General features: G+C 38.5%; 2 protein-coding genes across 3 annotated transcripts in view; one reads left to right on the top strand and one right to left on the bottom strand.

Annotated features, from left to right (window-relative positions):
* The window catches only part of cd276 (CD276 molecule), a 100312-nt gene extending 96557 nt beyond the window's left edge, over window positions 1–3755 (bottom strand). Inside the window, exon 1 of the mRNA XM_027178822.2 lies at window positions 3498–3755. The gene's annotated coding sequence lies outside the window, so the exon portion shown is untranslated. The remainder of the gene's footprint in view (window positions 1–3497) is intronic.
* A 4354-nt stretch (window positions 3756–8109) lies between these two features.
* On the top strand, window positions 8110–19263 carry ubl7b (ubiquitin-like 7b (bone marrow stromal cell-derived)). 2 transcript variants are annotated; one of them, XM_027179319.2, is made up of 11 exons: window positions 8110–8225; window positions 8830–8995; window positions 9889–10008; window positions 10153–10235; window positions 12429–12513; window positions 12601–12658; window positions 12779–12894; window positions 13524–13564; window positions 13991–14152; window positions 17739–17840; window positions 19019–19263. In XM_027179319.2, the coding sequence occupies exons 2-11, from the start codon at window positions 8833–8835 to the stop codon at window positions 19157–19159; spliced, it is 1071 nt and encodes a 356-aa protein (XP_027035120.2). In that variant the 5' UTR covers window positions 8110–8225; window positions 8830–8832; the 3' UTR covers window positions 19160–19263. The 2 variants fall into 2 exon arrangements, with proteins under 2 accessions (XP_027035120.2, XP_027035053.2); XM_027179252.2 differs by having other exon boundaries at window positions 8128–8267.
* Window positions 19264–26033: the final 6770 nt, after the last annotated feature.

Raw genomic sequence — 26033 nt, 5'->3', positions numbered from 1 at the left:
TAGTAAATCTCTCTCTCTCTCTCTCTCTCTCTCTCTCTCTCTCTCTCCTCTCTCTCTCCTCTCTCTCTCCTCTCTCTCTCCTCTCTCTCTCTTCTTTGTGCTGTTATATAAAGTCTTTTCTATCACACCAAAACTATGCAAAAAACATCCACTATCCACTCTGAGAGAAAGGCTGTGCTAATTAAATTGGCTGTGAGTAACTGTGTGTGTGTGTGTGTGTGTGTGTGTGTGTGTGTGTGTGTGTGTGTGTGTGTGTGTGTGTGTGTGTGTGTGTGTGTGTGTGTGTGTGTGTGTGTGTGTGGCGGGCCGGGCGGGCGTCCCCCTGCTAGTTTTAAGACTTTGTCTAGACCTTGTCTGGCATCTAAAATCAGATCCAGTAAGATGCAATGCAGTGTAAGCAACATGCCACCTAGATCAGCCAATCCGAGGTGGATATGTGTCCTTTTTAAAACTATAGAAACCTTTATTTCATCGACGGTGTAGCCCTCAAAATGTTATAAATTAACTTGTTCAGAATGAACCATAATTAGTTTTACAGTCCGGTCTGAGCTATACTATATAGCTCTTTATTAGGTCCTGAGTCCAGACCAAGCTGCATGTGCTTCCGTTGTCCATTTCCTGCCCAAGTCTTTTGAGCTGCACAGAAAAATTCAAACCAGATCTAGATAATGTAGAATCTTGGAATTTCAAGGACTAGAGAAGTACAAACTTAACCTCTTAAAAGCTACATGGAATCAGGAAATAAAAAACAAGAAAAAGTAAAAAAAAAAAAAAAAGAATAAAAAATAAAATTAAATGTTTATTTATTTAAGGAGACATTTATATCGTGTATATGGAAGGAGTCTCCAGTGTCAGTCAAAAACCCAGTGGAGTCTTCAGGGCTTAAGTGCTTTCTTGTTGTGTATTGTGGCATATGAACATCACTTTGCAGACTGACTTATCCATATCATTTTACACAAACCAGCAATTGAAGGTTAAGGGCCTTGCTCTGGGGCCGAGTAGTGGCAGCTTGGTGGACCTGGAATTTAAATTCACAACCTTCCTATTAGCAAGCCAACACCTTTTCCAATAAAAAGAACTGGGTGCACGTTCTAAGAACCGGTTTGCCTTTCCATCAACTAGAGAGCCATCACACATAAAATTATTTTATCATTAACACAGAAAAAAGTTAGCCTTAGCATGTAGCTACCTACTATAATGTGTGCTGATAATTGATCATATTGCAATAAAGTAAAAGTGTATTAAACATTAGTATACTTAAGGTACATTACCAAAGGTGCTAACAGTAGCCACGCCCCAAGCCCCGCCCCCAGCCCCTGACACAAGCGGTTCTTAAGTCTAGACCAGCAATGTTTTGGTGCTACTTAAGAACCACTTTTCCTGGTTCAGAGCCGGTGCTTTGGCTGTCGAAAAAGAAAGAACTGGTTCTAAATTAGGCGCTGGCTCCGAACCAGCACTCGAACTGCCTCAGTGGAAAAGGAGCAAAACTGCCTCAGTGGAAAAGGGGCATACCGCAACTCCACAGCGAGGAAGAGTAAACGTAACTAACGGGCTCTAACGTAAGTGATAACAGGAACTAACATTTCCGTAGATGTTCCACAAAATTGAGCTAAACTATGAACGGATGGAAAATATTATTGGCACGAATTTTCCCCATGGAGCCCATTTGCTTTGTTTCATGTCTTGTCTCCTTATATTGCCCTGTGATTAGTTTGTTTATTTAAACCCTTGTGTATGTCATAGCGTTTGTGAAGTATACGCTCCGTGACATTACAGAGCCTTATGTTCTGTGACCGTAGCCCTGTTTTTGCCACACTTTAGACCACAGCCCTTGTTTTATTATCGAGAATCTGTTCTTTTAACTTGTTGAATTCTATAAATTACAATCCCACACAGCCTGCATCTGTCCATGTGTATCTTCTGACAATTACTGTATGTATCGTTAATTAAACTGTAATCGTTGACAAATAACTGTTATATTAGAGAAATCAAACATGTTCTGACATGGCGTTAGAGGAAAATAATCCATTATGGGAGGAATCAATATCGTCATGGATTGTTTGCCTATAACACAAGATTTATACCTAATTATTATTTGATCACGTTTGGCAAAATGATGATAAAATGGAGTGTTCTGTTCTAATTATTATGTCTTTGAGAAGAACAAGATATTCTGTTTTTTATATCGCATATATTGCTATCTGGTAGAAGAGGCGTTTTTATTCAGTATTGTTTTTTACACGTAATGATTCAGTGCTCTATTTTAACACTACACCACATCTAGCTCCACTCACATGTTTGGTACACGTCGTACCTCGGCAAGAACGTCCTCTCCTAAAGTGATATTACAAAGATTTCGTATGGGTGAATGTGTTCAGGTGACAGGGTTGAGTGAATGTGGAGATAAAATGCTTTTTGGAACTTCTAATGACTTGCGGAAACTCGGATGGCTTGTGGGAAAAGATGCTTCAAGCATGTGATGCTACGTTGATATGCAAAATAATACCTTTGGACTATTTAAATGATTATTTACTTTTATTATGATGATGTGTTACATTTTTTTTACATTTATATACAGTAGGGTTCTGGTACAAATACTTTAATTTTGTATTTTCCTCTAATTTTCATTACAAATTCTACTATACATAAAAAATTTAGTGAAAAGTCTGCTTAGTTGCTTTAATAACTGCATTTAAGCTGGCACAGACTCCATTAGTTTGTTCAAACACTTATGATTCATTTTAGATCGAATCCATGAAACCCCTTCTGCACACGTACTTACACGTACACATACACACACACACACACACACACACACACACACACACATATATATATATATATATATATATATGTCCCAACACAGTTATGTTGGGAATCCCCAGTATACTTCTTATCCCAGTTTAGTCTAGACCAGCACAGTAACAGCACACGGATACGACTTTTATTTTAAACCCTAAATTTTATCTTTGGGCATGGCTGAAAGTATTGAGTTATACAGTAATAAGCAGAGGTATACGATACTCAATATAGAGTTATACAGTAAAGTTATACAATTTCAGGCTTCGTGAACTGGCTTCATCTCTATACTGATGTATTCCTGTGTTCCTGCAAGAGTTATTCTAATCTTGGCAGTGCTATAGCTTCAATCTGTGGCTCAAACTCTTAGGAGTGGCCCCTAAAAAAATCCCCTAAAACATGGACCCTTTATGTAAAAAATAAAAATTAAAAAAAAAAATTACTAATGCACATTTCTGTGGCTTGTAGCAAAACTGTAGAAACCTGGCTACAATGTAAAAGGCAGTGATTCATTCTTTTATTTCTTTCCCAAGGCGTTAATCTTTTTCCTTCTGTATCCAGCTGTTGTGCGCAGCTGTTCTTGCTAGTCACGCGCGCATAAAACAAAACACTAACCAATTCCTAATACATTCTTGAGTTAAAACGTTTACAACTAAACAAAAACATGTAACAAACATGAAGAAAAGTAGTTTTCTTACCGCAAACGGTATCCAGTCTGGCAGGGAAGGCTGGATAAACATTAAGAGTTAGCTAGCTTACTTGGTTCATATCTTTTCAGCCCAGGCTACGTTTCAGTCTTTACGCAAACAAAACTGTGTCGTTTATTAAAGGTTTATTCAGAGAAGACTAAATTAAAAAACACACAAACACACAAACACACACACACACACACACAACCGCTCCCAGTTCATTAGCTCGCTTTGTCATTCACAATACAACGGATCTAGTGTAGGGTTGCCAGATTGCTTACTGTTTGGTTGCCAGTTTGGATTCACACAATACAGGATCATACTAAAAAGTGTACAAGAAAAAAATGACATTTTTTTATTCTTTTTTCTTCAAAGTTATGGATGGTGTACAATAGTATATACAGATTTTTTTTTCAGACATTCAGACTGTTTTCATTTTATAGTTTGATACTTTCATGGATCTGTCTATTTTCTATACCACTTATCCTATCTGGAGCCAATTCCAATTTAGAGATGCCAATCATCTTAAAAGTCATGTCTTTTGGACTGGGAGAAGAAACTGGAGTTCTCAGAGGAAACCCTTAAAGCATGGGAAGAACATGCAAGCTCCATGCACACTGGGCGGAGGCAGAAATCGAACCCCCAAACCTCCTTGTACTAGTCTTTTGTTCTACAATTATGCTCTTTAGAACATGTATGGATTATACTTGAGTAGCACCATATTAACTTAGGAAATTAGCTTTAGTTTTTTTTTTTTTAAGAGCTTATTTGGACATATGTTTTCCAAAGCAGTATTCTTCTTTTTCCAGTTACCTGTTGCATCAGTCATTTTGAAGAGAGTGCAATTTTTAACTCACGTATGCTGCTTAAATAGTGTCAAGCTATTGCGAGATAAAAATTTATTTAAAGGATTTAAATGCCGGGGGGGGGGCACCTTGGTTTAGTGGCACCTCCAGGGTTGGGGGTTCGATTCACGCCTCCACCTTGTGTGTGTGGAGTTTGCATGTTCTCCCCGTGCCTCGGGGGTTTCCTTCGAGTATTCCAGTTTCCTCCCCCGGTCCAAAGACATGCATGGTAGGTTGATTGGCATCTCTGGAAAATTGTCCATAGTGTGTGAGTGTGTGAGTGAATGAGAGTGTGTGTGCCCTGCGATGGTTTGGCACTCCGTCCAGGGTGTATCCTGCCTTGATGCCCGATGACGCTTTTTAGGCAGCGGTATCGAGTAACTCCTTCACACTGTAGACAGCTTTCTTCTGCAAAACACAAAATAGTGTGTATTTAACAGTATGCAAAATTGTCACATCATTTCATCGTCGTTTATCATTTCACTATTGTGAGCCGGTTGGAATAAAATGATCAAGTCATTTATATACTATACACTATATGGCCAAAGGTTTTTGGACACCTGAGCATCACACTCATAAAAGGGGCTGCATCCTGCATCCCCAAAAATCCTGTACCTTAAAACAACCTTCCACATCCTTGATGGTGGTTATTTAACATTTTGCACTGACGTGGTTTATCAGCTTGGGGCTACTTGAATGTCATTTAAATTTACAGCACTTGGCAGACGCTCTTATCCAGAGCGACTTACATTATCTCATTTTTTTTGTACAACTGAGCAATTGAGTGTTAAGGGCCTTGCTCAGGGGCCCAAAAGTGGTGGACCTGGAACCGAACTCACAACTTGCCGATTGGTAGCCCAACACCTTAACCGCTAGGCTACCACATGCCCATACTTGTCCACATGACCACATGACCACATGTCATCACTAGATAGAGAATGTAATTCTGTCTTTACACAGTTTTGGGGCTTCCCATGCCAGATTTAGTGAGTTCAGGCTCTGATGTTTGGATTATGTGGAGGTCTGGGGTGCAGTCAGTGTTCCAGTACATCCCAAATGTGTTCACTGGGGTTGAGTCAGAGTCAGAGTTTACTGTACTCGATTGTAGGACACTCAATCTGGCAACTCTGCTCTGGTGCCCGACCCCCTTCACCACAGTTTCCTTTACTCAACACCAATGAATCACCAAAATCAATACAGCTTATGCAGACCATAATATAAGGTAATGCAAGTAGACAAATTCCAAAAATTCAATCTAAACACCGCCCTCCATTTGTTGAACTGCTGTATTTTTTAAATAATATTTAAATCTGGCATTTAGGACTTATTTGTTATGAGTTAATGAGTTAATGAGTTGCTGGTACTCATATGTTGACTTCCCTTTGTTCCATTTTCTTTTCCTGTTATTTCCTCTCTCTCTCTCTCTCTCTCTCTCTCTCTCTCTCTCTCTCTCTCTCTCTCTCACTCTCTCACACACACACACACACACACACACACACACACACACACACACACACACACACACACACACACACACACACACACACACACACACACACACACACACACAGTCAACCTTCTGTTGAACTGCTTCCAGGAAACGTTACTGAGTCATTTCCACCATGAGTAATATATAAAAATTCCCAGCTAAAAATTGCTTCCTGATTGCATGTCAGACATGAACTTGAGTCAAATTTAGAAGACTAACAAAGAAAAAGTGAAAATAAAAGAAGTCGATGGATGGATTTTTACAGTGATAAATATGTGTCAAGATAAACTTACATAACGGTCAGTGTAATAACTGTAGATGTTGAGAAGTGTCTGATTTTGGATTGTTTAGATTGATTAATTCTATGTAACAGCAGGTCAGACAGTAATACAGAAAGCAAGGCAAGTCTTATTAGGCATAGACAGGTTTGTATTATAGTATTTTGCTGATGTTTCCCAACATTTAATGTAATAATAAATGGATAAATCATAAAGTCTCTCATGTTGTTTTTTAATCATTGTTAGCACTGGCATCTTGAGGTGGTATAAAAGTAAAAAAAAATCTAATGTGGCAATGGCATGACACCAATAGTCAACTGTCATTGATTATTTTGTCATAAAAGCACATCCTGTCTGGTTTTATTTCTAATCTGCAGCTCATAGATGGATTTAAAAATAGACTGTTGGAAGGATTGTAAGAGCCAAGTTATCCCAAGAGAAATGAGGCATCAGAGCCAATTGGTCAGCACAGTAAGACATCCAGGGCATTAATGACTCCAAATTAACACCATATCCCTGCCAGGCTTCCTCCCCAGTGAGCTGAACGACCTCTATTAAGTATGTGGATTAAATTACCAAGACCTTGCAAGGAAGGTCTCTTTCCCAATAACCAGGTACTCTGTTTGTCCAGAGCAAAAACACTCTAATCAGAGTCAGTGTGCTTGCTGATCAAGTTAGGTATGTAATAAAGATAACTATAAAACCGTGCTGAGACACTGGCTGCCCTTCAAAAGCATTTTTGCTGAATAAGTCATATATTATATTATAAAGGACCTAGTAAAAAGTTCAAACCTTCCCTATCAGATCCCCACCATGGTCTAGAGCAAGCATCTTAAAGCAGTCAAGCACCTTGTAGTTTTAACGCTAGAGAGGCTTGGACTGTTTTTTACTAAAGATGCATGAGATCTAACTTCTTTACCAGGAAGAAGCTATCTCCAAACATCTAACTGAATTTACTCACCACCAGCATGGTAGTCCAAGCAGCTGATATTAGATACTCCATAGGTAAAGCTTCTGAGTCTGAGATTAGTTCTTCAGCAACCTGAACTACAAAAACTAAATACTCTCATTTACATTTCTGGCATTTAGCAGACACCCTTATCCAGAGCTGGGGTTAAGGGCCGTGCTCAGGGGCCCAGCAGTGGCAGCAATTTGGAGCTGGGATTCAAACTCATGACCTTCTTAGTCAGTAGTCCAACACCTTAACCACTAGGCACATCTCCTCACCTTTATCCATAAGTCTTGTGAGGTCAAATCCCAACACTTCCGAGCTGTTTGTATTGGTGTTTTATGGCTGATCATCAATTCACAAGAATAAATGGTGGAAACCAAGATACTACAACCCACTGCTTGAACATTGGAGAAGTAAAGAAAGACAAAAAATAGGGCAAGGCACACAAAAGGTACTTGGATATTGGAATATTGGATGGTCATAAGAATACATCCCAAAACCACCAAGCTGCCACTGTTGGAGCATTTAAGCAATACCTTTAACCCTCAACTGGCTTCTCAGTTGTATCCTCTCTCAGTTGGAAGTCTCTTTGAACAACAGCAGTCAGGATGGAGATCTTTGTGGCTTAAGGAACTTGACGGCCCATACGTCGTATAGACTTGCCTGGTTAATGGATTTTAAAAAGGTATCTGTTTATTCTGAGACATCTGCTTATGAGTGGCCTCAAGCAGCCTCATGGTGGTGTTAAGGGAAAAGAAGAGACTGATGAAAGGTTACAGCAAAATCCTTGCTCACTTTTCTTACTACTTTATGAAGTGCAGTGGTGTCTCGATGGTTACAGACACCGATCACTGATCAGATGATCAGATGTGTTTACGCCCCAGCAGTTTTTCTGGAATAAAGCTGCCACAGAGCGAGACTCCTAATCCTTTTTTTCTTACGTATCATGGCTGATCCTGTGCACTTTCTAACAAGCTAGAATATGTGAAGAAAAGAAGTTCACTACACTGTAATATATCTCAGGCTTTTTTTTTAATCCTCTTGCGGTATTCCCATTGTTGAACACCAGGGGGCGACAGCGCATTCTCCCGTTAGACTGAGAACTACTTACTAACCGTGTAGTAGAAGAAGTCTTTGTTTACATCCGTGCTGAATCATCTCACCTGAGAACAAGTTTGTTTGTTTGTTATTTTATTGAGTAAATAAGCATTTTAGGTAAGAATGGGTTGTTTAGGAGATATTAAATAAACTGTTATGTGATGTAACATTAGTATTTGATATCATTTAAACGAGTTAGAGATGAACATCTGACATTATACTTGACTACACTTGTATATATGTGACACATTGAGAACTAGAACTAGAACATAATTTATTTATTTATTTATTTATTTATTTATTTATTTATTTATTAATAATAAGCCTAGCTAATATTTGTTCAAGGACAGTAAGTATCTGGATATTTGGACTTAATTGTGAAGTTATTGTTATTTATTTATTTATTTATTTATTTATTTATACTTTATTATTATTATTATTATTATTATTAATGACTTGTACAAATAACCTGGAAAAAAATGTAGAACATGAATAAAGTAAGGAATAAACGGTGTCCTTAAGAAAAGTTTAGTAAGTCTGAGTAAAAATCTTGAAGATCCGAATTGAAATATAAATCCCACTTTCTACACGTTAATGTACCTTTAATATAATTTTATTTTTTTATTTTTATTTTTTTATTTATTTATTTATTTATTATTATTATTATTTTTTTTTTTAGGACATGGAAACTAAATCTTGGCATCTGTCTCTGAAGCATCATCACAAGCCAAAATCAGTGTTACCATTTCCGGAGTATGTTGAACCTGGACGCTACATGGTGGCCACCATCAAGCAGCTGGTTTCAGCTCATTTACCAGATTCTTTTCCAGACCCAGAGCTCATAGGTTTGTCTTGTATTTAGCAGACGAACAGACAGGGTTAAGGGCCTTGCTCAGGGACCCAGCAGTGGTGGCCTGGCGGACGTGGGATTTGAACTCTGTGGGTGTTTGGTAGCCTAGTGGTTAAGGTGTTGGGCTACTATATATAAGGTTGTAATTTCGATCCCAGGTCCACCAAGCTGCCACTGTTGGGCACCTGAGCAAGGCCCTTAACCAACAATTGCTCAGTTGTATAAATTTGAGATATTGTAAGTCGCCCTGGATAAGGGAAATGCTGTAAATGTAACTCACAATATACCGGTTGGTAATCCAACACCTTAACCACCAAGTTATCTCGTCTTTGATTTGGATTGATTTTCAGGTGAACAGAGTATTTTCCACAGGAACGTCATTAGAGTCAGTCTCTGCCAGTATTTTTGTACTGATTTATTTATTTGTTTATTAATTTTCAAGGACACTTGCAAGAGAAACATTTAGTAAAGTGTAATATAAATTATTTATTGTTTGAATCACAGAAATGCTAGTTTTACCACATCTGCATTGTTAAATCAGGTAAAAACCTTCATCTAAAATGCATATGTATATATTTTTCCAAACTAAAAGGTAAATGTTACAGAAAAGAAAATGTTGCATCTATATGCTTAGAAAAACCTATCTGTGATGTGATTGGACAAAATCAGGAAAAAAAAAAACATTTTCTTATAAACTTTACTATTGCTACATTCATGCAGTTTGTAGAAAATCTCTTTGACGACCAAAATTGTCTTTTTTTTCCTGACGCTTCTGTCTTGCCTTCACTGATCACCGAGTCAAACCAAGTGCTTATATTTGTTAATTTTATTTCTATTTCTTATTTCTTATTAATATAATTATTGTTATTGTTGTTCTTATTAATTTAGAGCTGGTGCACTGTGGGTGTAAACTAAAAGATGACTTAACGTTAGATTCCTACGGGATCGAATCAGGATCCACGTTACACATCTTAAAGAAAGTGTTGCCTGAACCCAAGGAAGAGCCTGGTGGGTTGATTTCTGTCATTTACTTGCCCATGTGAAGTTTTATTACAGTTTAAAAAATAAAAAAATAAAAGTAGAAAGTTAAAAATAGAACATTCTATTTGCATTTAAACAATATCCAATAATTATTTCTATTTATCCACACAGAACCAGTGGACAGATGTGCTGCAACGGAAGAGTTTAGACTACTTCAGAATGTCTTGCAGGATAGTCCTTCATACAGAGATGATGTAAGTGTCTGTAACTGTTTGTTATTATTAATAATAATAATCATTGTTTGGATTTGGGGGGTCGAATTGTGTGTGGTGTGTATGTGTCTGTGCCTGTGTCTGTGGGTCTGTCTGTGTCTGTGTGTGTGTCTGTCTGTTTGTGTGTCTGTCTGTGTCTTTGTACCATGCCCATAAATAGACCAATGGTTCACCAAAAACACGGGAAAAATAAGCGGTAAAGAAAATGAATGGCTAGATAATAATAGTATTTATTTATATGTCACTTTTCATGCAAAAAAGAAGTTCAAAGTTGTTTGGAAGATGACTGTTAAATAAAATAGTAACAATAAATAAGAAATTAAATCATTCCAAAAAAAAAAAAAGATACATTACTAAATTAGCAAAGTTTTTTTTTCTTCTCTTTAAGAAAATTTCATGAAACTAAATATAATAGTGAAAAGACAGAAGAGAGACTCCACCCAGGCTGGTGTGTGTTTATAGTACATCATTACACAGAATAACTGCTGAATCAGTATCAGGATCAGAATCAGGTTTATTGGCCATGTGAGTTGCTTCCGGCTGTTTGTGACTCTCAAAAGTACAGACATAAATAAGACTATACTATACATTTAGCTTGGACTATACAAGACAAAACAGACATAACAATATAGACAGTAGGAGTATTAAATATTCATTCATTCATTCATTCATTCATTTTCTACCGCTTATCCAAACTTACCTCAGGCGTCATCGGGCATCGAGGCAGGATACACCCTGGACAGAGTGCCAACCCATCACAGGGCACACACACTCTCATTCACTCACACACTCACACACTACGGACAATTTTTCCAGAGATGCCAATCAACCTACCATGCATGTCTTTGGACCGGGGGAGGAAACCGGAGTACCCGGAGGAAACCCCCGAGGCACGGGGAGAACATGCAAACTCCACACACACAAGGCAGAAGCGGGAATCGAACCCCCAACCCTGGAGGTGTTAGGCAAACCACTGAGCCACCGTTCCCCCACAGTATTAAATATGAATACATAATATATGACAGATCAGTTATTTACATATAGTGTGAGAAGTGCATAATAACAATATTGTGCAATATTATGCTTTAGTACAATATACAGCAGCAGTAGTGTGTGTGATATATACTGATGGTGTGATGACTGACAGTCCTGATAATGCAGTACTTATAGATATGAAGCAGGGAATATAATTATGGTGAGTTGTTGATCAGGGTGATTGTCTGGGGAAAGAAACTGTTCCTGTGTCTGGCAGTTTTTAGTCAGCAAAGTTCTGTAGCACCTGCCAGAAGGGAGGAGCTGAAAGAGGTTGTGTCCAGGGTGTGAAGGGGCAGTGGTGATTTTTCCTGCCCGCTTTCTGGTTCTTGTGACGTACAAGTCCTGGGGAGAGGGCAGGGGGGCACCAAAGATTTTTCTCTGCTGTTTTAACTGTGCGTTAGAGTTTCTTTCTGTCCTGTTTTGTTGCTGCTCCAAACCAGATGGTGATGGATGGATGTGCACAGGACAGATTTAATGACTGCAGTGTAGAACAACATCAACAGCTTCTGTTGCAGACCATACTTCTTTAATTGACATAGAAAGTACATCCTCTGCTGGGCCTTTTTAATGATGGAGTTTATGATGGACTCCCATTTAAGGTCTTGGGAAATGGTAGTGCCCAGAAACCACTATCATCTCCACAGTTTTGAGGGTTTTAGCTCTAGTCTGTTCTGACAGCACCATAGCACCAGCCGCTTCACCTCCTGCCGGGATGCAGACCCGTCGCCATCTTTGATGAGTCCGTTGAGCAGAGTATCATCTGCAACTTTCAGGAGTTTCACAGTCGGGTCACTTAACATGCAGTCATTAGTATAGATGGTCTCCTGTAGTTTGTGATGGCTTGCAGGCCTTTTCACACTGATGCAGGATTGCTAGCTGAAAACCTGCTTTTCAGAATAGCTTCTTTTGTGTTCCTGGCCTTCTTATACAGGGCTTTGTCCTCCACTCTGTAGGCATCTTCCTTGGCATGTTGAAGTTACAGTGTATATATATATATATATATATATATATATATATATATATAAAATCACAAAACATATAGTTATAATCTATGTGAATATATATCACATATTATGGTATTTCACATTATATGACTTATTTCATAATAACTGTTTGTACTTTCCGTTCTTTAAATCCCAGGTGTTTAAGATGCTGAGCGATAAGGAGTCTCTGGAGGGGATTATAAAGGCTTTCCCTGGACTCAGTTCAGACCCTGTAGGATTAGGCAAGTCTGAAACCATCTTCTATCTCTAATGAAGCTTACTCCCCATGGACATATGTAAAGAAATGATATTTGTTATCTGGTTTGCAGGTGTATTACAAAATAAGGATCTGTTTGTACTGTTTGCAGACCCCAATCTGCTTGATGTGTAAGAGTTTATTCTTTATTTTTTTTTCCTTTTCATTAAACAGAATAATTAGTAGGTTTTCAAACATTGAGCTTCTCTCGAACGCAACGATAAAACATTTGCTCTCTGTTTTGCTAACAGCTTGATCCGTTCTCATCCAGCGCTCGTCAACGCCATCGTTCTGATCTTCAAAACGGTGTCGAGAGGCAGGCATAGACAATCAAACAACACCGGTGATAGTGTTTACAGTATGCCAGGTCTGTATACACCTATTGTTAAACACATGGGTACTGAGGGGGCAAGTAGCATAAGCTACTCCTATTAGGAGTTAAAAAAAAAAAAAGGTAAAAAAATAGTAGTTACTTTAGCCAGAAACTGCCGTTTTTATTCATTAAAAATTACACATGCTTTATATCAGTTTATAGTTACATTTGGTGTTTGTTCAGAACAAATCAAGTTCCTGACAGAAAGACATTCATTCCCTCACTTTCTTTAGAAGTTAAGACGACCTTTAACCCTTAATTCTCTAAACATGTTCCTTGTTTCTTGGATAAATATTTTTTTTACAGCAGTTCTCATAGATTATGGATTAAAACAATCATGTTTGAAAGTGTGACCGAACAGAGACTCCTTCCATGTTTTATAAATGTTTTATCAAGGTATATAATCAGTCGGGATTACCCGAGTGTCCGTCATACACGTCCTTGGGTATGTTTTATGTATTACAAAAAGAAATACTGTCAGTGCTGTTGTTCTGGGAAATGAATCAAAACCTTCTAGCCAATCAGATTTGAGGATTCAGTAGCACTGTGGTTAATTATGAACAAATGCTATCTATATATTTCCAAAGCCTTGCTTATTTTATTTTTTGTTTTGTTTGTGATAGGAGCATTTCTGTTTGAGGGCATGTCTGATGATGATGAATCTGTAAGTATTACACGCATACACACACACACACACACACACACACACACACACACACACACACACACACACACACACACACACACACTACTGTACTTGCCAGGTCAGGTGTGGAAAAATGCTGTAAAGTAAGAAAGCATTCAAAAATAGAAGTGATATTTTATTTTTAACAAATTAATACAATTAAAAGTTTGAAAATGGATTTAACAAAGAAAAAAAAAGTGTTGCTATGTAAAAGAAAGCATCCAGAAAGCTTTAATTGTAATGGATGTGAATGATTGGAATAACAATAACAATAGTTACTGTTTTCCTATAACTAAGTGTGATTTGTTACTTACTGGAGATTTGTAATGCAGGATTCAAATGCTTGGAATATATTTTACTATATTCTACTGGTGAGAAATGATTCTACAGACTGTCTCTCACTAGGGAAGTCGTGCAGGCTCGTTCCAGCGCTCGAGATCTCCTACCAACCTCAACAATGGCGGAGCTACAGGGCCTCGACCCATCACTCAGAGTGAGCTAGCTTCAGCGTTAGCTCTGGCTAATTCACCAGAAAGCAATGCAGTCACTCCCAATCTGGGCAGCCAAGTAAGTCGTTTAGCATACATGAGTAAACACATACAAACAGTTACTGTAACCTTCTAACATATACACTCATCATTCTCTTTATTAGAAATATCTTTTGATGCTGGAATTATCCAATCAGCCAATTATATAGCAATACATTTTATAGCCCAGGACCCGTATTCATGAAAAGACTTAGTGTAAAGAGTTTTCAGTTTTTAGAGGAGAAAATGTCCGAAAGGTGAAGAGGGAGAAGAAATGTATTGTGTACAATATTTAATAATGATAGTGAGGTAACAAGGTGATACAGACTTGAGTACCCCCCCTCCCCTTTTCTTTCGCTATGTCATTTAGAGATACTAACATCTCTGAAACAGAGCCGAAATGCCATAGCGACAGAAATGATATAATTTGTCTCTGCCATTTCTGCACTGTGTCAGAGATGTTTACATTTACAATATTATGCTACATTATTAGAACATACAGATGTTAGCACATCTCATATATAAGCGTAATCCCTAAACGATATAGTCTCAAATATCTTAACATGAAGGCTTGTAATAGACTAGATTTTAAAAGCAAGATTAGTCCTGAATCACTCATTAGATACGATTCCTAGTTAGAAATTTAAATTCGGAGCTAAATTAGGAGCTCAATGAGATTTTTCTTAGAATCTTTACGAATACGGGCCGAGGAGTTTTAGGGCCTTTTTTTACACCTGGTCACTTCATGTGTTGTCTCTGATCCGATAGCTATCTGATTTGTTAAAACTGTTCCATTTACATTAGGCCACATAAATGCGTCTCGGCGAATCGGATATCGATCCGATCTTTCTACTCCCGCCCAAAATGCAGATATATTTTACCTCATTTTCGGGGTAATTGAAATGGAACACGCTTTGGTGTATGCGGTTTTCAGAATGCAATCAAAAAGAAGACGAAAAAAATGCTACAAAAAAACAGCATTTACTGTTTGTTTCTGGCGCGATGCACGACTCGTGAATCACTTATAGCGCTGACGGTATAAGGAGTATAGCGCTGACGTATGTGGCCTGAACAACCACATTCATTTACACCTGTCCAGTTTAATCTGAAATGCGTCCCAGACCTCCTCCTGAAGTGGTTCGAACCATCGGATTTATATCCGTCTCGAAAACGTTTCGGAGTGACCAGGTGTAAAAAGCCCCTTACATACAGTGATGTGGAAAAAACAAAACCCATCCACAAGTGATCAGCGGTTGTGTGCCTGGAGGCACATTATTGATGACCGAGGTCAGAGGAGAATAGCCAAACTGAATTGTTCTAATGCTGACTACTAAACAAAAACTTCATCGCAGAACAAATCAAACCTTAAGGTATATGTAATAAAACAACAGAAGGTAAAATCAGGTTCCACGTCTGTAAGCCAAGAACAAGAAAGAGGCGACATTGTATATAGACGGCACCAAACCTAGATTGTAGACACACTGTCTTGTCTTGGGACTTTTATCTTACCTTACTGTAAATCCACAGCTAGTGCAGACAAAAGGTCGGATCAATGACCAGTTGAAGGAAATTGTCTTAACGGGGCCTTCGGTGTTCCATAACATAAGTGTACTCTTATAGATTAATAGACTGATTCACTGGCAATGGATTCAGAAGATAGTTAGTTCGCCTAGACAAAAACAATATTAAACATTAAACAAAACAAAACAACCAATCAATGACATCACCTGATGTAAGTGTAGACAATATGTTTAAGATCAGTGGCCTCTAATCACTACCTTTAACAACAACATTCAACAAAACAGAGACAAATATACAATTAGATTCCAGTCCCAACTTTGACTGATGTCAGATCTTTTTTCCGTGTTATACTGGTTAGAACAGCAACAGTATAGCAACGTTCAGTTAAAGGCAGGGTGTCCGATTTTTGAAAGCCAATGTCGACATTTGAAATCTCCAAAACAAACACGCCCCTAACCCAAATGGGTCCCACCCCTGTATCGATAGCTCCGCCCACACATACATACGTAACCCAGGCAACTAATGGAAAGAAATGTGTCTTTATCATAGCTGAAGGGAAGAACAATACGATCGCAGATAAACAAACAAGCAAAAATGACACACAAGCATAATCATGTAAAGGACAAAGGCATATATTAGTTCTGTGTAACAAAGCAAAACCAACGTTACTCACCTATCGAGAAGGAAAAAAGCGCCTCGGCGTCTTAAGTAAAGTTTACGCATATTCACAGATCGGAGCTAAAGCTGTTACTACACAAAACGCGGTTGTAGCTGCCTCTCTACATTACTACTACACAAATAACACCTCTTTTCTATCGTAGTAATGTAGCTGCCTCTCTACATTACTACGATAGAAAAGAGGTGTTATTTGTGTAGTAACAGCGTTTAGCTCAGGAGTTATTGACTCGGGAAACTCCAACCTGTGAATATGTGGCCGACTTCCTGCTCCTTCAGTTCTCTCCAGCGCTGGAAAGCTGATCCTATATTAACAAGTCCTACTTCTTGCCTTATCGTAAGTCTTTCTTCGCTTTCTTTCTTTGTTTTTATCCTCCATCTCAATGTTAAAACCGCTTTCTGCTAATGTCACACATGCGCACTGTACACTCTCTCCGCCGCATATTGACAAGCCCCGCCCCTTTCTGCTCATTGGCTACACGTTTGTTTTGATTTTTGTTTATTATTCGGCCCGAGTCAGTTTTCTTAAGCATTTTTCAAAAATCGGAGACCCTGCCTTTAAATACAGTTCCAACTAGGGCAGTGCTCAGTACTGACCAGTTCTCAGTTCCAGAGGTAAGTACTTACTGTTGTCCAATATGTTGTAGAACAGTTGAAAGCTCAAAGTGCAATTAACTTTGAGTGAGCAATAAACAAGACACAAGATACCCCCTAGAATGGATTAGATGAATTTCCTCTTCTTTCCTTCTAGAATTCAACTGGATTGAATCCAGTTGAATTGAAGTACATTTAAGCTTATTTTTTCACTTTTTTACTCAGTTACATTCACTACTAAAGTTTAGTTTTGCGCCGTTCTTCTCTTCTCTCTGCTATTGCGCAATCTGACCCCAACAGCCTGTGAAGCAGGTAGGCAGAACCTATTACCCACGGTCTGATTGGTCAGAGCAACCGCTCATCATTTTTACAAGATACAAATTTTAAACAGTTTATGAACTTTACTAATTACTAGTTGTAACCTATTTACATTATAATTTAAACTCCAAAGCATTTATATAAATCTATGCATTGTTATATTTCATGTATAACCCTTGTGTACTCTATTTGAAGAACCGTACACTTTTACGTCTACATGACTAGCACAGGTGGTATTATTAAAAAATAATACCAAATGAATTTCAAGATGTTTTCTTCATCAAAAGATCTAGAACTGTAAGGATATTTAGAACAAAATACAAGATCAGCACTTGTAATATGATCCTTATTCCCAAAACTTACCTTACACACGCCATCGCTTCACATGTTCTCTCTCTGTGTCTCTGTGTGTGTGTGTGTGTGTGTGTGTGTGTGTGTGTGTGTGTGTGTGTGTGTGTGTGTGTGTGTGCGTGCATGTCTCTCTCTCTCTCTCTCTCTCTCTCTCTCTCTCTCTCCAGGATGTGTCTGCTGGTGGATCTTCAGCAGCAACAGCAGCAGCAGCAGGTGTGCTGAGTCGGGCACTTCGGCAGGCTCTCGCTTCCAGAGTGACACCTCAGCAGGTGAGAAACACACACACACTCTGCATGATAACACACACTCCTGCTGAGGCCTCTGTGCATCACTGTGGTAGTTTCAGTAATTGTGCCACTGACCTTTACATCTGCATGAATAAAAATCACTTCTAGATTATAAAAAGCATGGCACACAATATTGGATCTGCTGGTTAGCATAAACTAAAATTTGAAGTTTATTTCAACTGAACAGAAAAAACAGGCACCAAACTCAATGCATTATTAGACAAAAGGCTCTATAATAAAGCACAGTAGACTTCCTGATGCACATATCTTCTTCTTCTTTCGGCTTTTCCCTTCAGGGGTCGCCACAGCCAATCATGTCTCTCCTCCTATCCCTATCTTCTGCATCCTCAACACTTGCACCCACTAGCTTCATATCCTCATTAATTACATCCATATACCTCCTCTTTGGCCTTCCTCTTTGCCTCCTGCCTCCTACCAATACTCACTCTCCCCCCTCTGAACATGTCCAAACCATCTTAATCTGGCCTCCTTAACTTTGTCCCCCAAACGTCCAACATGAGCTGTCCCTCTGATGTACTCGTTCCTAATCTTGTCCAATCTTGTCACTCCCAAAGAGAACCTCAACATCTTCAGCTCGGCTACCTCTAGCTCTGACTCCTGTCTCTTCTTCAGTGACACTGATACACATATAACAGTGTTTGCTGAAAATTATGATTGAAGTTTCCAAATTCCAATAACTGGTTATGATTATTTTCATACTTTGGAAAAAAATCTGAAAATTATTAAACATTCTTAAAGACACTATGGCACAAAATTATGTGGATACACAGACCAGTAAAAATTAAGCACATAGCCATGCAATCTTCATAATAGATAAACACTGGTAGTAGAATGGGGCATGGGAAACTGTATAGCTGACATTGTATATGTCTTGTGTATAGGATAAAACCAGGATGTGCTCATAATATAAAATAATGAGCAAAGGAGTGCTGTGATGCTGTTTTTATAAACCAGAATCTGATTAATGGCAAAGTAAAATCTCAAAGTATTGTATCCTATATAGACAATTGCAGCATTTAATATTTGAAACAAAGACAAAAAAGGTTTTCATCCCTTTATAGTTAGATTTATTATTGGGGACATCTGCAAAACTTCCTGTTGGCACTTAAAATGATTAGCAAGCTCTTCCTGTCCCACAGGGCCGCTGGCAGACGCAGATGCAGCAGCTCAGAGACATGGGCATCAGAGATGAGGGGCTGGCATTACGAGCCCTGCAGGCTACAGACGGAGACATGCAAACAGCACTCGAGATCATTTTTGCTAGAAGAGGAGGACTCTGAGGCCCAGAGGTCTGAAGGGTGGAGGAATTTTGTAAAAAACTAAAAAACGTCATCTTTTTTATGTTTTGCAAATTCGTACTAAATAAAGTGAACAAAAGATTTAATGAGGTGTGATTTTTTTTAAAAACAAGCAGTGCAATTTCAGAAGTTGTATTGGCAAAAAATGACCACTAGATGGCAATGTGTGACCGCATGCAGTTTCTAAGCTCAAATTCAGTCTCGCCGTTTAAGACAGTTTTTGAGTAGGCAAAGATGTCAAACAAGTTCATACAAATACAAACAAATGAAAATGTGAAATTTGTATTATTTATGTATTTGTTGAACAATTTAATTATGATTGGGGGCAATGGATTGGTGATCAAATCCTCTGAGGTTGGGGGTTTAATCCCCATGTCTTTGCTGTGGTCATGGAGTCTACATGGTCTCCCTGTGCTTCAGGGGTTTCCTCCATGAGCTCCACCAGTCCAAACAAAGGCATACGGGCTGACTGGCATCTCTAAATTGTCTGTATTGTGTGAAGTGTGCCTTGTGATGTGTAGGGATCCTATCCTAGGGGTCCCCTGCTTTGTGCCCTGAGTTCCCTGCAATATACTTCCAGCTCCCTGTAACTAAATGATACAGAAGGTGTATGGGTGGAGGATGTGTGGAGGAATTGATTATTTTTGTACGAGCCTGTTCCAAGTAAACCTGCAATGGAATGGAAGTCTTGGACAGATACTGTACACAGAAGCAATATGATGAAAAGAAAAGAAAGGGAAATATACATCATAGTGTACCTCCTGGTGTACCCCAAGCTCAACAGCACCTCCAAGGGTCATAAGAAAAATACAGAATTCTATTCTGATTTCTGTCTAGCCCAAGCTGTAGATGTATTTAATATTGATTACCACCTGGACTTGATCTCTATTTGGACTGATATTTTTCAGCCTCCTGAGCCGAGCTGCATGTGACGTACAGTCTCGGATGTAATAGACATGAACAGCATGTCTTTTTTTTCCTACACATTGTCTATGCTGTGTTGTCAGCAAAGCAGTACAGACTGAATCATTAAAAAATAAAAAAATTTTTTTTTTACGTATATTAGGAATCACAATCTGTCTTTAGGTGTGCATAACAGTTTACCCCACTTCATCTTATTATGCTATAGATAATAGAATAATTTTATACAGCATGACTGAATTTGAGTGAATCCACTCTAATATCCAGCTCCATTCATTTGAGTGCACCGTGTTAATAAAGCCACAGTCATGAAGACACTCTGACTTCAGATTTAAATCTGCCCTAAAGGAAGCACGTCTTTCTATTGGGCTTCTATTAGCTAATCGTCTCGCGCTCATTTTACGAGCAGCCAGGATGGGCTTATTTGAAGCTATTATTTTTCCACCGAGGGCAGCTGAAGGTGAACAATCCTATTCTCTCAGTCATGTCGCTCCTCTCAGAGACCCCTAATTGCCCCACTCAGCTTTATAGCGTTGTGAGTAAATGAGCCCTTACAATCAGAGAGCCACTTTTGTCCCGACAGAGTCTCCAAACACAGCTGCCTGCCTTCATTTGAGTAACGCTCACACACCTGCAAGCAATTTCCTGTTTCCAGTAGCACTGTCTCCTGCAGTTTAGGGGGGGGGGGTTGGTTACACTGTCCTGTCTGCATCCCTCAGTACACAATCCAAATTACCCGAGGCATAAACCGGATGAGAAAACTTACATTACATTAAAATACATACATTTTCCAGAGCAAAAAAAATAAAAAATCTGTCTAATCACTGATATGATGATGTTTTCTTTCACAGGTGTTATTTAGTTTGTAAAAGGAGTCTCCAGTGTCAGCACTTCAGAGGTAATGTTTCATCTTCTGCCAGTCTTCATGACACAAAGCTTTGTCTTTTAAGGGGCAGTGGTGGCTCAAGTGGTTAAGGCTCTGGGTTGTTGATCAGACTATCGGGATTCAAGCCTCAGCACTGCCTACCTGCCACTATTGGGCCCTTGAGCTCGGCCCTTAACCTTCTCTGCTCCAGGGGTACTGTACTGTATCACGGCTGAGCCTGCACTCTGACCCCAACCTGTGTATCTGTGTATCTTGATGCAAGCTATCATGGTATTTATTTCATTCCACGTAACAGTTCAGAGCAGAATATGATATCGGTCATGATATGATTGATTTCAACATGATGATGTCAATTGTATGACACCAGCTTTGGGAACCAGGGACTGTGAATGTAAAGCAGATGCTCTTTAGAGCCTCACTAATTCTTTTCAGCTCCCCTTTGAACCTTCATGTCACACCTGCACACGTTTAATCTCCTACCTTAATCTACTGTCACCACTTTATAATCAGTGGAGTGCCAGCGCACATCCACTTACTCTTTAGTGACACGGAAAACGAAGCGATGAAAGTGAAAGATTCAGGATAACGTGACCTATTCTGTGTCTGATTGCGATCGAGTTTAAGAGTCTTCTTCTTGTCATTCGTATCATCGCGATGCACGTGCTAGGCTCAGGTCATGTAGCTTTAAAAGCTTGCCATGTGCTTTGTTTTTACAGAGAAACCGAGAGATGGATGAGAGGTAAAACGTGGCCTCTTGTGGAGAAAATTTCACTCTGTCGTTTTCATTTCGCTGCCGTGTCTCGAGCTCGCTGTGATTACACTTGAAAAGGGAATCTCTCTTACAGAAAACTCATGAACTAAACATGAGCCATAGGTGGAAAATGTGTTTTTCTACACTTTACATGCTATGCTACACAGGTTTCACAAGTAATGTACTATTTTATTTAGGATATCTTTTTATTTTTTGACAGATCTTTTTTTAAATTTTTTTATGAATTTTGAATTAAATTTCTCACATGGTCATTTTTCAGGACATGGTTTTATTTTTCACGTGATTTTTCAGAGCGCTTACACGTTCGGTTTATACGTAGAGGACGTGTTTTTATTTATGTCCCATAATTTATTTGTTTTCAACTTGTTTGTTCTTGGATTTTTCCCAGGTGATCTCATATTAGTGTTACACGTATTAGACATATTGACCTCGATTCACTTCAATATTACTTCTTATATTACTATACACAATATTACTAATTCAGGACATAACATAAATTTGATGTGTTTTTTTGTGTGATCGTATAAAAATGTATGCTTGAGCAATGCACTGATTAGAGACAGAAAGCTAGTGTGAGTCTCCATCCTTTATAAGAACCCCAATCAGCTGCACAGCACTACAAAGTTGGGCACAGACAAGATGGAGTAGGAGAAAGTGCTCTATACTTTTGTCTACTGCCATAAAGCAGCTGGCTCCCTATTAGCATCAGGTCGGCCCCCTGAAATTGCTTTCACTCGGACGTGACTGGGCTGCAGAGGACAAATAACAGACAAAGAAAGACGTGCAAAGGATGGAGGAAGAGAGAGAGAAAAAGCCTGACAAGAGACCGTTTCATCCTCAGGTGGATATATTTGCCTCTTTCATGCCTGGCTTTTTCAGAGCTTATTTTAGTCCTCAAAGAACACTTTGAACAGCCGGGGTCTGTATGGAAAACCCAGGACGAATGGTAAGAACGGTTAGAAGACCTCTAGGCGCAGATCACGGCAAATCAAACACCATTTATTATTCACAAGATCAGGCTGTGAAATAGCTAGATTCAGTCTGGTAAATGAGGGCAAAATTGGGAATTAGATCTGCTGGATTCTTCAGAATCAGAATCATTTCTGACTTAATTCTTTAGGTGAAGATTTAAAATGCAGAAAGTAGAAACAACAGAGCAGATGTGTCACTTTAGTATGTGATTCATATCCATTAATGAGGCTCTTTTACATTTTCAGAACATCACATCCTGGATAAAATGAGGATGTACTGTACTCTTTAAAACAAAACATTCAGTGGTTCTTCACAGGGTCTTAAAAAATAAATGATATATCTTTGGCTTTCCAAAAAGGTTCTTCTTGGAACTTTTGCCGTATTTAAATGTAAGAAGAAGAAAAAAAAAATCAGATCTCAATACAGATCAATAGTCACATGATATATATATCACAGTATGGTATTTATGATGAAATTTGCCAACAAAGTATAGTTGGAAAAAATAAAAACACATTTGATGTTTCACACGTCCTTCATCTGTTTATGAGAGTTTTTTCCCACTCCCAAAACCATACTGGTAGGTGAAGTAGCGACGCTAAACTGCCATGAGTATGTTAATCAGAGCATGAAATGAAGTGTGTGAGGTTCTCTGCAGTGAGTGGACAGATGTTCCAGCTATGGCATGTTGTACTGTTTATATATCAGTGTGTCCTGGTCAGGCTTGTGGTGAATTAGGAGAATAACCCAGGAACACCCAGAAGTGTGAATACACCCTGTATAAGATCCATTTCAGTGCACAACAAACACAAGGATGTTACACTCATGTACACGACAAGGAGTATGTTTTTAACCAAACGTTTAAAGTCACCTGATTTGCTTATTCCGATACAAACGCATTAGTGAGTTCAGGCACACGTCTTGATCCTTGCTTAGTACACAGGGGTGTTGTCATTGTCATGCTGGAACAGGTTTGAGGCCCTTTATTTTCCATTTTTAGTTTTTGTAAAGCTAAATCATACATCCTGAAAGCCTATAAAATTGTGTGCTTCCAACTTTCTGGCAACAGTTAAGGAAAGACTCCTAAAATATGAGTGTACTGTAATATGTCTAGCAACCTTTAGCCATATAGTGTAGCTATTCTATCATTCATTATGATTTTGTTTGGCGGGAGGAAACCTGGAGCTTCCTCTGTATTTACTCTGTCATAAGAAATATTAATACACACAAAGTATTGTGGCATTATTTATTGAAATATCAATATCATATTGTCAATATCCCCAACCCCTATCTGACATCATGGGAGAATAAACAGCTCTGTCTCAGCCTCCCTACTATTTCAGCACTTTTAGCAAGCATTGTTTTTCTTTTTTTCCTCTCTAGCAAGCCAGGTTTTCTCTGTTGTTGGTGTATTATTCAGGGTATGTTAACACCTCCTGCCCTGGTTTCCAAGCGTAGGCTCTGAATCTATGAATCTATGAATGCATGGTGTTGGGCTACTGCTCAGAAGGTCGTGAGTTAAATCCCATGTCCACCAAGTTGCCACCAAATTAAAGTGGCCTTTAATTGTATAAAAATTAAATAAAACATAAGTCGCTCCGGATAAGGGCGTCTCGATAAGGATGTCTTAAAATGTGGCTGCATGAAAATATGCTACATCATGTGACAATGTGGGACAATGCAAGAGCTTATAAGCTGTAATTGAGGACCACAACAATCGCAACAAGTCTATGTTCTCAAATTACAGGAAAGTAGGAATACACAAATACCTCATTTTCTCCATTCTGTTTTCGACGGTGAAATTTAACTGTGGAATATTGAAGAAAATATATTTTTTAGACCCACCGTGGATTGTTTGCAAGCTCGCAAAAACTGGTGGATATAAAAAAATTAATAAATAAATAAAATGGAAAATTTAAAAAATTTAAAATCGAATTATTATTTTATTTTAGAAAAAAACAACAACAACGGGTATAATAGCAATAAAACACTTTGGGATGTACTGTTTTATACAGAATACTGATGTATTCTGAAAATTGCCTCATGTAGCAGCACAGGTGTATTATTGCTTCATTAACACATGCCTCTGTGCTGCATTGCAGCTTATTTTGGAAGGAAAAAAGTTTTCTTGGGAAGGAAGAAAGTATATCTGAATAAAGTCAACCTTGAATGAGACAAAACTGAAAAGAGACAGAAATTAGATTAGATTTTAAGAACGTCCTTGTAAAATAAATCAATCTGGTGGTTTTTACCGTCACAAAGAGGGTAGATGTGAAGCTTCATTAACTAAAATAAATTTAGCAAATTTATAATCTGTCTGCCGTTTGGATCAGATTAGTTCACTGACTTAGAAAAATAGAAAAAATAGAAAACATGAAATCTGAAACATGGGAAAGGTTTTGTTGTATGTTAAACAGTTCTTGACTCATTTTGGCAGTAAATGCATTATATAAAAGCTGCTCGATGACTGGTGTTGTATTTTTATTCGGTATCCGGTTTATAAAGTAATGATCAGTGTAAAGCATTCTTTTAGCAGGAAAAAAAATGTATGTACAGTACAGGGTTATAGCAGAACCATGCATATAAGAAACAGAAATAACCTTATTCTAGTTACTTATTATAGTTGCTATGAACTTATGACATAGCTTATGACAAATAGACTCACCTTTAAATATAAACTTAATCTAAATCGATAAATGAAGCCTGTCGATCCATGCTCGGATGTAAATTACAGCCAGATGCATCAAAAGAGCACAACTGGGTGATTTGCTGATTTGCTGCAACATGTCAAGCTCCATTCAGCCAGTGTGAGGAAAACACACAACACACACACACATACAAACACACACACACACATACACACACACACACACGCTCATACAAATACAGACACACATACACACACACACGCTCATACAAACACACACACACGCTCATACAAAAACACACACATACACACACACACAAACACACACACACACACACACACACACACACACACACACACACACACACACACACACACAAACACACACACACAAAGTGTATGCAGGAGTGAAAATGTTCTACAAGCCCATGTGGAGTCTCCAACAAGGCCCTGATTGAATTAATGTAGAGAAGCATCCAGCACAACAAAAACTAATGAAATGTCACACTAGAGCTATTGCCCTGGGGTTCAAGAAGCTGAACACACACATGCACATGATGCATGCTGCCCTTGAGTGAAGCAAAAAAAGGTGAGGGAGCATCCTCAAAACATTTCAGCATAGAAACCAATAAAACAAGGAGCACATTCATCAACCAGGTAG

Source organism: Tachysurus fulvidraco, chromosome 13 (genome assembly GCF_022655615.1).
Source record: "Tachysurus fulvidraco isolate hzauxx_2018 chromosome 13, HZAU_PFXX_2.0, whole genome shotgun sequence".
Lineage (NCBI taxonomy): Eukaryota > Metazoa > Chordata > Actinopteri > Siluriformes > Bagridae > Tachysurus > Tachysurus fulvidraco.
This window is presented reverse-complemented; position numbering and strand designations above follow the sequence as displayed.